This window comes from Gopherus flavomarginatus, chromosome 8 (genome assembly GCF_025201925.1).
Source record: "Gopherus flavomarginatus isolate rGopFla2 chromosome 8, rGopFla2.mat.asm, whole genome shotgun sequence".
Classification (NCBI taxonomy): domain Eukaryota; kingdom Metazoa; phylum Chordata; order Testudines; family Testudinidae; genus Gopherus; species Gopherus flavomarginatus.
Genome location: NC_066624.1, coordinates 86,044,961 through 86,057,624, shown reverse-complemented (window position 1 = coordinate 86,057,624; position 12,664 = coordinate 86,044,961). Strand labels below are relative to the sequence as shown.

At 40.5% G+C, this 12,664-nt stretch overlaps 1 protein-coding gene across 1 annotated transcript in view; it reads left to right on the top strand.

Annotated features, from left to right (window-relative positions):
* The first annotated feature begins 3,453 nt into the window (after nt 1–3,453).
* CP (ceruloplasmin) overlaps nt 3,454–12,664 on the top strand; it is a 44,205-nt gene continuing 34,994 nt past the window's right edge. Inside the window, exons 1-3 of the mRNA XM_050965820.1 lie at nt 3,454–3,659; nt 8,903–9,147; nt 10,939–11,151. Coding sequence (XP_050821777.1) covers nt 3,505–3,659; nt 8,903–9,147; nt 10,939–11,151 — 613 coding nt within the window. The 5' untranslated portion in view covers nt 3,454–3,504. The remainder of the gene's footprint in view (nt 3,660–8,902; nt 9,148–10,938; nt 11,152–12,664) is intronic.

The following is a 12,664-nucleotide window of genomic DNA, read 5'->3' as shown; positions in this document are numbered from 1 at the left end:
TAGAGAATGAAATCTTCTCTTTATACACAGAATAGGCAGCAGCTATGCAAGCATCTCTCCACGCTGCCTTGGTAATGACCCTTACGTGTGTCAGGGTCCTCTAGAGTCTAGGCTAAAACATAGGCCATCAGATGATAAACCAAGGCTGAATTTGGACTAATGATCTAGAGGTGAAAGCCTCTCTAACCAATTACCAACCTCAAACTAGATCTTTGTAACTAGCACAGCGGTTCTTAAACTTTTGTGTTGTGATCCCTTTCACACAGCTAGCCTCTAAGTGCGACCCCCTCACCCATGAATTAAAAACACTTTTTTATATATTTAACACCATTATAAATGCTGGAGGCAAAACGGGGTTTGGAGTGGAGGCTGATAGCTCGTGAACCCTCATGTAATAACCTTGCGACCCCCTGAGGGGTCCTGACCCCCCAGTTTGAGAACCCTTGAACTAGCAGCACTGCTAGCTCTGCTTGGTAGCTAAAACCCAACCTGCATTCTTCCTACTTTGTGCCTATTCCCCTATTCAATGCACTAACAGCAACTCTGAACTCCGAACATAGCTGGTAACTTTGTTGATGGCACAGGAGGCAAAGTAAACATCTTTTCAGGCATGCCAAACCTGCAACAAAAAAAAATGCTGAAGTTGGGCTTGTTTTTGGCTTGTTGCTTCTGAGTTGCTTGTTACTACTTTTTTTTTGATCAGCTCCCGGCAAGGATGGGGGACGCATGGGCAAGAAGGGAAAGAGTCGGGGTGCATAGTGAGCCCACCACAGTCCCAGACTGCACACTAGGGGGCTCTAGTCACATAGAATGTTGGGGTTCTTGGGGATTGGCTGGTTTTGAAATGGGATTACCTTGATTTTTGGCTTATTGTGAAAGTCAGGGTGCTTATTTACCGCATGAAAGTTGGCAACTGTGATCTGTTTATGCAGTGCAGCATGTTGATTCTGCAGTGCTGACTGCAGAAAAAACTTGGTCTAAGCTGGGAGAATCAGCAAACAAAGTTGATATAATGCAGAAGAGATTTGTTCCCTTGTGAAGAAAGTCCACTGAACATAAAATGATACATGTGTTACAGACTGCTCAAGTCTGCGAATAGACACAACAGGCCAAATTAATCCTGGTTGTAGCTCTAAAAAAGTTGCAAATTGCCCCCGTTCATATAAATGGAGAAGTAACTCTGAAACCTAATGGTAAAAAAGCCAGCACAATTATTTGCTGCTGAGCCCTTTTGAAGGAATATATGCCTCAGATGCATAGGTACAAAAATTTCTCCTTGAAATCAATGGAAGTTGCACCTGAAGGTAGATGGGCTCAGATTTCCAGTAATGAATCTATATTGCCCCAGAGATTCACTGTAAAAGAAACTAAGTCAATGGAGAATCACTCACTAAGGGCTCAATTGAAGGTGTTCAGCACCGGTCAGGCCTGCACTGGGAGTGAAGCAGAGCTCCACGGTGTCACAAGAACACCAGAATCACTCTGCTCTCAGAGCAAAGCAGTGAGGAAGTCAGCTGGGTCTCAGCAGTATAGATGCTCAGGTGCAGGCTGGAGCATGCACTCGATTTCCAGCCCTGCCGCGTGAGCCCTACAAATCCAAGTCATCGGTTGACCTATACTTTGAACGTTGCTGCTGCTTTTTTGCTGTGTACCATATAGAGAACTAGATAATGAATCCTACATTTAATACAGCTGTTATTTAAGGTATTTTGCAAAAAGCGAATTTGAGTATTTTATTTGTGTAAACATGATCTGAATTCCTGTATAGGAATGGTGATTAAAATGGCTACTCTGCTCTTCCTATTAACAGTTCATGTAAAGCAATGTTTGGATTGGCATGTAATGAAAAAGGAACCTGCTGGCTTTACCCAATATACTGACTTGTTTGTAGTCAATTTTCTGTCTGAAAGAGTATAAATAATTTGGGGCTTGCAATGTAGTAAAATAGCTTCTGAGAAGATCTCATTTGAATTTTTTTGGCCTCTATGCAATGAGAAGTGCTGTTATTAAAGTGTGTGCTTGTGCCTGTTTCTGCATGTGAAGGGACATTTTCAAAAATGTCCAAATGACATACAAGGACGTGCACAGGATTTTAAATTTGACCACTTTGGGAGGAGTACGTTCGTTGCCCCCGCCACCGCCCTGGGGCCCATGCCCCTGCTTGCCTCCTCTTTTGCACACCCCAGTGACATAAAAGCACAAGAGCCATGGGTCTGTCACTTAAGTGCTTTTGAAAAACACACTTGGAGCTGCCACGTTTGTGGATTTTCAGACAACAGGTGTGTGTACAAATTTTGCAGGGCCAAACCTTTGAAAAATGTAGATTTAGATTAATCCATTAGGTCAGACAATCTTGACCATTCTGTACATACTTTGTATTTTGCAGTTATAAGCAATCCTGCACACGGGCTATGTGTTATGCTCCTTGTCATTACAGAATTGTTTTTTTTCCTTACTTTTGAAAATAAGAACAAAAGATATAGCCCTCCTCCCCCATGGAAAGGTCACAGGAGAAAGAATGGGTCCAGAAAACCCCGAGACATTCAGCTCATGGACTTCACAACTATATTTCTTCTGGGGCAGAGTAGTTTAAGGGCCCACACTCCCAACCTCAAATATCCTGGGCAATCATGAGGAAGTTTTTCCCCATGGCAGAATAGCTCCTACAGGGGCTGTTTTCCTGCTAGCTAGCTATTCTCAACCCTGCACAAACCCACATCTTTTAAAAATTGCAGTTATGAAATGTAGGTTAATGCTATTGTAGGTATTAGTGCCACATTAATGGAGGGGTGATGCTGTGCTCAGATATCAGCTGACACGAGCAGGGGACCAGGTCCTTCCCCTACCAATTCTTTCCCCCATTCTCTCCACAAAAGCCTGGGCTATAGAGTCCCAGCCCTACAAAGAGGAGGAAAAGGAGCTTCCATAGGTTCAAAAGGAGTAGGGGGACATACAGCAGAATCATTGCCCGCACATGAGCAACCCATAGATTCTGGCTCTCTTCTATTGCATTACTGAAGAAAAGCACAGGGTCAATGGTGTCAAAATGAAAAGAGATGCCAGTTTGGAGCTTCCCCCAATATTCTTAGAGTATTAGCAATAAAACTAAGTGGAAAAGCAAAGTGTTTACTTAGATGACATAGGAACTAAATGAGTTCAGAGTCACTGTGATAATCGAGGGTTCCTTTAAATCAGAAACACTTGAAAATTGATCCACAAAATTGATCATCTGAATTGCACATAAACTAATTTGCATGAATATCAGATTTTTTTTTTAACCAAAGAAGGAAGGAGCTGTCTTGCCTACTTCACATCACCTGAGTCAACTTAGTTACCGGAATCCAAACGTCTGTTTACTCTGACAACATAGGGGCCTTGTGCAACCTTTTCTTTTGTTGATCAAAGCATATTGGGGGTAGGTGGGAGGGGAACTGATCTTATAAAGGGACACAGTGTTGGTCTCATGTTTTATTCCATCATTCCAACAAGGTTTGTGACTGCAAAATGAAGCTGTTCTTACTAAGCTGCTTGCTGGCTTGTTGTGGTTGCCAAGTCTGGGCAGCGAGCAGAGAGTATTACATTGGGATTACAGAGACCACTTGGAACTACGCACCTGGGAATAAAAATATAATATCTGGGCAGCTTTTTTCAGAAGAAGAGTAAGTAACCCTCAGTTTGCGCTAACTACATATAACTGCTTTTGACTTTACAATGATGGTTGGTGTAGACACTGCTGGTTTAGGACCAGATCCAAAGCCCATTGAAGTCAATGAAAAGATTCCCATTGCTCTGAATGGCCTTTGAATAGGGCCCTTATTCCTAGTAATTTTCTACAGGGCTTGCAAGGGGAATTCTGTTTTTCCCTAACATGTTAATAATTCATTTGTATTTATGGAAGAAGACCCTCTCAACTAACTAGGCACCCATTCACATAGGCAAAACTCTCCCATTGGAATACAGTGCTATTACAACAGATGCTTTGCTGATTAAGGATGGCAGGATCAGGCCCTGAATGTCTAATGATGTATAATTTTGATCTGTCAATAAATAGATGAGATGCTATGTGTTCATATATTTATTTAGAGGTAGGATTTTATTATTATTATTATTATTTTGTAATGGTGGCTGTGGCAACTCAGAATCTTACAGCACTGAAGCTGTGCTATTCAGCTCTGTCTAAGCTTTGGCTATTTTAGTTAATCCCATTTGTACTGAGATATGTATCATTGGCTTAATTTTGCATTATTTTGTTCACAGTTCCTTTTACACAGTAGGTGTCTCTTCTGTTGATTTATTTTTAACATCGAGACTGTTCTTTCTGTCTGTCAGTACGATGGAATCCTGTTCCTGTATGTGACATCAAAACACTAAGAGACCAGTATCAATCACTGTACAAGTAGGAGAGAAACTAACTGCAGATCCTGCAGAAAGTTCTGCGTGGGCAGACCCTTACATTCCTCCAGAGAGAGGCTTCCTGTGGACACAAGGTTCCAGGCACACAGGGCTCACTGCAAGATCAGGACCTTAGTCTGTGCCAGTGAAAAAGATACGAGAGAAAGTGTCTATTCAAAAAGAGAGAGAATTCATGAGGAGGGAAAACGGAAAAGCATCTCAGAAGGAGAGGAAATGGAAGTAGGAGTATTAAGAAGTCTACTGTAAATAGATTTTGCAGACTGTTTTAAGAAGCTAGTATATTTTGTTGGCAACCCCCTGACATTTGCTGCATGTTTCTTCTGGATCACCTTTAATTCCTATGGTCAATGGCTTCACAATTTTGCTGGAGGTTTTCTGCTAAGGCCATAAGAGTTTCTGTACTATTCAGTTTTAGAATTACATGGTAGTGTAGAAAAAACATTTGTTTCTCACATGGCACAGAGACTTTGGTATTCTTCATGAAGTGATGAGTTAGATAAGAGTAGCACAAGACATGCAATAGTTGCTAAGATGATTACACACAGATGTGTAAATCAGCCATAAGTGTGAGAATACATCTCACTCACATAACTACATCTGGAACCTAAACAGTCTCTGAAATAAAAGAACCCACCAGCTGCAGGTCAGCAACAAACTGCTTCTTTAGTAAGTTGTTTTTGCCACAGAGACAAGGACTTAATATGGTTACTACCATCTCATATTTTACAATGTACATAGATCATTATGATGGATTATTTGACACAGTCATTCAGAATCTTAGTATGTAGAATTACAAGCTACCTCAGTTGTAAACTCTATGAGGCAGTGACCATCTTTTTGATCAGAGTATAACACAAAGGGTAGTACTGCCATACAAATAATATTAGAATATAATATACATGCTTTAGATATTCAATCCTGTCTTAATGAGGGAAGGGACCGTCAGGGCATGAAAGCTTTCACCTACTTCTGCAGGGTCTGGAAACTTTCACTACAGATCCTGAGACTGATAAGTCAAATGTGTCTGTTTTTACATTTTGCTGTAAACTTGAAACCTCACACTAAGTTTATGGAGAACTTTATGAACCTTCCTAATGCACCTGGGCACTTGTATCGTTTTAGCTTTGAAACTGAGTGCAGCTCAGCAGTTTTGGCCAAGTTTTGATGCGTGTTTTTTGTTTGAACCACAGCACATATCAGGGGTTGGGAGCTCCAGCTGAAGAAAAGGCTGACAAAGTACAGCAATGCAGCATCAGCACTGGCTAGGAGCCCAAGTCCTCACGAGGGACTTAAACTGGCTATAAACTATGCAATGAACTGAGCCATACTGACTCAAGCACATGGAATGATTTCATGCTCCTAACTGATAATGATAAATCTCAAAAAGTCTGATATCCTAGAACTATGGGGCCGTAAACTCATACATATTTGAAGAGTGACATCTGCAATTTCACTGTCAGTCACTCTCTGAGAAATTCACCACCTTCATTCGTCAGAAGAACAGTGCTGTACTCTGTTCCCTCTATCCTAAATGGGTTGAAGAGTGGGAGTGTTTGTACAATGCCCCAGGGCCGCCCGCCCCCCGCCGCCGAATTGCTGCCGACGACCCGGCACTTTGGTGGCGGGTCCTGGGGTGGAAGGACCCCCCCGCCACGGGTCTTTGGGGCACTTTGGCAGGAGGTCCCAGGGCGGAAGGACCCCCTCGCCACCGAATTGCCACTAAAGACCCGGAGAGGAAGAAGCTCCGGGGGCCCGGGCCCCGCGAGAGTTTTCCGGAGCCCCCAGAGCGAGTGAAGGACCCCGCTCCAGGGCCTCCAGAAAACTCTCATGGGGGCCCCTGCGGGGCCCGGGGCATATTGCCCCACTTGTCCCCCCTCTGGGCGGCCCTTCAATAACCCCACTCTTGAGTGAAAGGAGGGCCAAGGTGAATGAGGAGGATGGACAATGGTGAGGTAACATTGGGACAGATGGAGAATAGCATATAAATAGTCAGTAGGGAAGAATAAGAAATTAAGTGTCTTGAAGAAAGAAAATTTTAGAGAAAAAACTAAAAAGTGAAATATTCTAAAAGGCTGACAAATTAAGACAGCAAAAATATGGACAATAAAAAGAGATCAGAGATCATCAAATCAGAGAAAAACAGATGATCAAAAAAGAAAATGAGGGAAACTTTCTTTTGGGGTTTTTGATGGAAGGGTTCAAATTTCTTCACTCTAAACAACATCCCTTCTTCAAACATAACCTCCATGGGATACTATCGATCAGTCTCATTCTCTTTCTAAGAAGCTGTTAGGCATGAAGCATGAAGCCAGTGATCCAACAAACAGCTGGATGGGAAATGTAATGCGAGTAAATGGTCAGGAGTCTGAAGAGCAAAATGCTGAGCAACGCTTTCAGACGAGGCGTTTGCACTCCTCTTATTTGCTTTGTGACAAACTACAGAGGACCAAATCCATCCCTGGTATAAATCTACTCAACTCAGTAGAGCTATATTTGTGATGAATTTGGCCCATTATGTCTTCCATTTTATTTTCAACTACTCCTTAACTCTCACTCTTTTCCTGAGCCTCAGTTCAATGAGGTTGTGTTTTTATGAACCCTATTATCTATTAGAGAAGAGAAAGAAAAGAACACAATGCAGCTATCAGCAGGAAGCCTTACAAGTAAACACTAATTATTTATACAGTCCAAAAAGAGCCATAACATGCTCCCTGATTTTAATTTGTGTCTGGCAAAGCTTCCTGAAATCTGACTTCCAGTAACTCACTCTCTTGCACCGAGTCTGTGCTGTCCAAATTACACAGAGCTCCTTATCAGTCCTTTGAAGCTGTGTGGCTGACAGACTGAACAAACTGTGCCTACTCCGGGTTCAACCCCACACTAAATGTTTTGGATCTTATACAAGCAAATTACACATAGGAGCAGAAATCAGAGAAATTTTGAACTTCAGAATGTCAAACAACGTTTTCCTAATTAGGAGGTTGATTCCTCACAGAATAATCCTTACTCCAGCAATTAGTCCTTTTGAAACAACTAAGGCAATTGATGTGAGCAGTCACTACATGGGCTATAAGGGTCGCAGGATTTGGCCTAAATATCCTGGTTAACAATATTAGCATCATGTTGACAACCATGTAATCAAACATGAGTCAGTGCTAGCAGTTTCCCTGGCCATTGTAGACAGGGCTTTTTAAAAATACACTTGCTTGCTTGCTTCCCCTTCCACCCACCACATTGAAGTCTATGGCAAAACTCCTGTCAACTTCAATGATGATAGGATCAGTTTTCTTTCAGTTGTCACACTTTGTGTGTGTGTGCCAGGCTCACTCATTCTCATGGCCAGTCTACACTGAAACATGTTTAGGTTTTATACCATTGCTCCAGTCATACTGGATGATTTTGCAAAAACAAAAAACAAAACAAAACAAAACAAACTAGGGACAGCTTGGATCTGGCTCCTATTTAATATAAGCTATTAAAGCTCAAGGAGAACTAGATAAAAGGTTTTGAATCATCTCTGATAAAATGGGGAACCTGCAAAAGGGCATCTTCCTTTTAAAACTCACAAATTCAAAGGGCACAGTCCTGCAGTCCTTATTCAGTGGAGCCAACAGGAGTGAATTTAAAAGTATATAAATGATAATACTTGCATCACATAAACAATATCCAATTCAGCCAAATTTCCTCAGCTATAGTCAGTAATCTCTTCTGTAAATACGTGACCCAGGCCAGTACTTAGGGAGATAGAATATAGTTCTCCCTGGCTAGCACAGCCTGTATCAGCCACCTCAATAAAGAATATCCTTAATGTTCTTTCTACAACTGAGTAATATCTCTTCTCCACTTCGAGGGACTCTATAGCCACCATAACTTAATAATAGAAGTAACAGTTTTATCATTTATAATGAGATTTAAAGAAATTAAGGTATAAATGTAATGTGTTATTTCAATAAAATGTATGCGCTTTCAGTATAATTTGTGAGTGACATATACACTGTATTTACGGAAACATAAGAAGAGATGGAACCAAACTCCCGTGTATTTATATTGCTGCATGGGATAAGGAGCTGCAGGATTTTTTTCTTAGCTAAGTTTTGCTTTAAGGTAAAACAACCCATTTCAGTTTAAGATTCAAAATTAATTTAACATATATTCAGAAAAGTTGAAAACTGTCCCTCGTTTACTTTGTCCATGTATGAAGAACTCAGAATATATCTAATGATACTATCATCCCCCTACGAACAGTACTTAGAAAAATCTGTCTCAGTATCAAATGGTTAGTCTCTCCCTTATTTAGGTTGTGAGCTCTTTGGTGCAGGAACTGTCTTTTTGGTACATATTTATACATTATCTAGCCAATGGGACCCTGATTCATGATTGAGGCTTCTGGGTGCTATCACAATACAAATAATATCATCCCTGGCATTTTAACAGATTCTTTTTCAAGAATCAGTGTATTCTGACAAGGCTGTGTTTGTTTTCTCTGCAGACAGGCCAGAGTTTTTCTCCAAAGAGGCCCGGACAGAATAGGAAGCAGTTACAAAAAAGCTGTCTACAAACAGTTCACTGATAACTCCTTTAAAAAAACAGTTGAGAAACCTGACTGGTTGGGGTTCCTAGGCCCCATTATCAAGGCAGAAGTTGGAGATTCCATTATCGTCCACTTGAAAAACTTTGCTTCTAGATCCTATACTCTTCATCCACATGGTGTGAAATACACTAAAGAAAACGAAGGTAAATTTCAGCTGATTCTGTCCAGATTTTAATCTGTACTTCAAAAGTCCCATTGACTTCAATGGGATTCCTTCTAGCAATGAAGACTGCTCAAGTAACTAAAGATTACAGAATTAAGACTTAAGAGAGAACTTAATTAAAAGAAGATAGGACTCAGTTAGGGACATTTCTGAGATCACAGAAGGTTTGTCCAGGGCCAAAAAATGAAATGAATAGGAACCCACTAAGGTCCTATCGATCTGCAAAGAGGACAATTTTTGATCAACACTTCAGTAAACAAGGTCGATACGTGAGATGCAGGGCTACTAAGGTAATTTGAAGAAAATTGATGTTTACATGGAAAAATAGATCATTGAGCAATGATAAACACCTCTTGCATGGACACTAAATGGAAACCCATTTAACTTCAAATAAAAAGACAAAGTGAATTTTATTTCTTTAATATGTAATGACAAAGGTATAACTAAAGATATTTCTAGAAGTTACTGTTCATTACATAGATTTATAGGGCAAAATCCTGCAGGAATACTGTAGTGACCTTAATGCCACCAGTGCTTATTTAATAGAGCACCCAGCACAAATGCCATAGATAACTCAAGAGCTGGAACTGAGCCACAGGTGTCGATCCTCAGCTGGTGTCAATTGTCGCAGCTCTACTGAAGTCAATTTTCACCAGCTGAGGATCTTCTCCATAGTATTATTGTGATCTCTACCAGTCAATTCATTAACTTAGTTCATGGTGAAAGTGAAGTGCTTAAAGATGAAAGGGGCTACAGAAATGATTAGCATATATAAATGTCAGTTGTCAGAATTCGAAACATTCACCTCACGAAAATATGAACTTGTTTTTAGGATAATACGTAGCCCCTAATTTGGCTTCCTCCTTGCAAAGCTACTTTTATAATGTAGCAAGCTGGTGATGAAGCTGTAGAAGTTAAGAGCTAGATTCTGCTCACTTTGAGTGGTCTCATTCTCTTCAGTAAGGTTACCTGAGTAAAGTATCATTCAACGTGAGCAACACTGGCATTATCTAGGGCCAGATTCTTAGTGAACCCTAAGAATAAACTAAGTGGGAAGCGATAAGTGAAGATGCTGTTATCTCTCAGGTGTTTCATTCAAAAACACTAATGAAATTCCCTTCAGCCATAACTTTCTATTATATGAAATTTCTCATTAAACCTAACATATGGTTTGATTTAGACATATTCCAGATGAGCAGAACAGTGAATTATATAATATTTTGGGTCATTTTCAAAGCAATATTTACTTCTTCTCATTTTAGTTGTAGCTTTGTTACTTGGAGTCAAGTTATGGGGATGGCCAAAAATGATGCAATTCGGAGTAGCCATATCGATTCATATGTACCAGATGTTAACAAGTTTTTGAGCTGTTATTTTTCCAAACAGAAGAGCATGCTGCCCTCTAATAAACTCAGGACTAGTCCATGGTTATATTAAAGTCAATGGTAAAACTCTCATTGACTTCAGAGGGAGGAGGATTAGGCCCTTAAGCAAAAAGATGTATTCAGCTGCTCTTTTGAGAATTATTTATTTCCAAGTCTGGGCTGTGTTACTGCCACAATTAATCAATGTCAAAGCATTGCAGGTGCATTGTTACCAACTTCTTTCAAATCATGCACAAACTCCATTTTACAGAGTGCAAGATGTCCAAGAGTCATCTTCAGTAGCTTTACCTAAAGCACACACAATCCTGCTTGTAACCTGTCAATCTCATTCCAAACCATGAAGGGGATGTGTTACCATTGACTGCATTGCATGTTCTGTACCCTAGGAGCTTTTTATCCTGACAATACCAAAGATTTGCTAAAGAAAGATGATGCCGTGAAGCCTGGAGAACTGTATACTTACAAATGGGATGTGGCAGAAGATCATGGTCCAGCTGGGGGAGATAGTAATTGTATAACCAGAATTTATCACTCACACACAGATGCCCCAAAGGATGTTGCCTCTGGGCTTGTTGGACCTTTGATAACTTGCAGGAAAGGTAAGAGAGATAAAATGTGTAAACAGCAGGAAGCAGAAGAGTGAAACTTGGTTTCTATTTTCATAAGAGATAGATGTTGCTGTGTAATGTTGCTATCTGCTTTTAAACAGCGACTGTATTTCATCCCAGAGTCAGCTGCCTTTGAGTAGGAATCCCTGGGTTTAGAGAATTTGTGCATATTGAATAATTGATATAGCTTGTGAAGTGCTTTGGAATAAGTTGGAATGAAAGGCATAATATGAATATAAGGTATTGAGTGTGGGGGTTTGCACATGTATAGAATGTAAAATGAAACCTACCACTTACACATCCGTCATTTTGATATTTTTTTTAAAAGCAAAATCCAGTGAAAGGTGTTTCCTGTCATATTTGGCCTTAGTAATGAGCAATAACTTGTTATCAAAACACTTTTTGTAGACTCACTCTACATTATCTTTCTCTTAGAAAAATCTATAGGAGACAGACATACCAACTTGTATTTAAAGGCAACCAATATATAGCTACCTTAACATTACTGTGACGGGCTCAGTCACGGACCCCCCTTGGGACTGTCATCTGATATGGTGAAACTACTTCTGAGCCTATTTTCCCTGCCAGCATGGGACTTCAGAACCCTGTCTTGTTGAGCCAGACATGCTAACCTGATGTGACACAGATCCAGGGTCTAAACCATGCCCCCAAAGCTGCAGACTTAACTGAAAACAGCTCAGCAAGTACTCCTGTCTCTAGGACCCAGACATCCAGTTCCCAATGGGATCCAAACCCCAAATAAATCTGTTTTACTTTGTATAAAGCTTATACAGGGTAAACTCATAAATTGTCCACCCTCTGTAACACTGATAGAGAGATATGCACAGCTGTTTGCTCCCCCAGGTATTAATCACTTACCTGGGTTTATCAATAAACAAAAGTGATTTTATTAAGTATAAAAAGTAGGATTTAAGTGGTTCCAAATAATAACAGACAGAACAAAGTAAGTTACCAAGCAAAATAAAACAAAAACATGCAAATCTAAGTCTAATACATTAAGAAACTGAATACAGTTAAATCTTATCCTTAGAGATGTTCCTACAGGTTTCTTTCACAGACTAGACTTCTCCCTAGTCTAGGCCCAATCCTTTCCTGTAGCACAATCCTTGTTAGCTCCAGCTCAGATGGTAACTAGGGGATTTCTCATGACTGCAGCCCCCTTTGTTCTGTTCCACCCCCTTTTATAGCTGTGGCACAAGGCAGAAATCCTTTGTCTCTCCCTGGATTCCCACCCCTCCTTCTCAATGGAAAAGCACCAGGTTTAAGATGGATTCCAGTATCATGTGACGTGTTCACATGTCCTGTGAGACCATCTTCCTCATTACCTAGTAGCTGGAAGCCACATACACAAGAAGGCTTGTAGGTAAACAAACCCATTCACAGTTCATTGTCCTAGTCAATGGGAGCCATCAAGATTCTGAACCACCATTAATGGCCCACACTTTGCATAATTACAACAGGACATCAGAGTAATACTTCATAT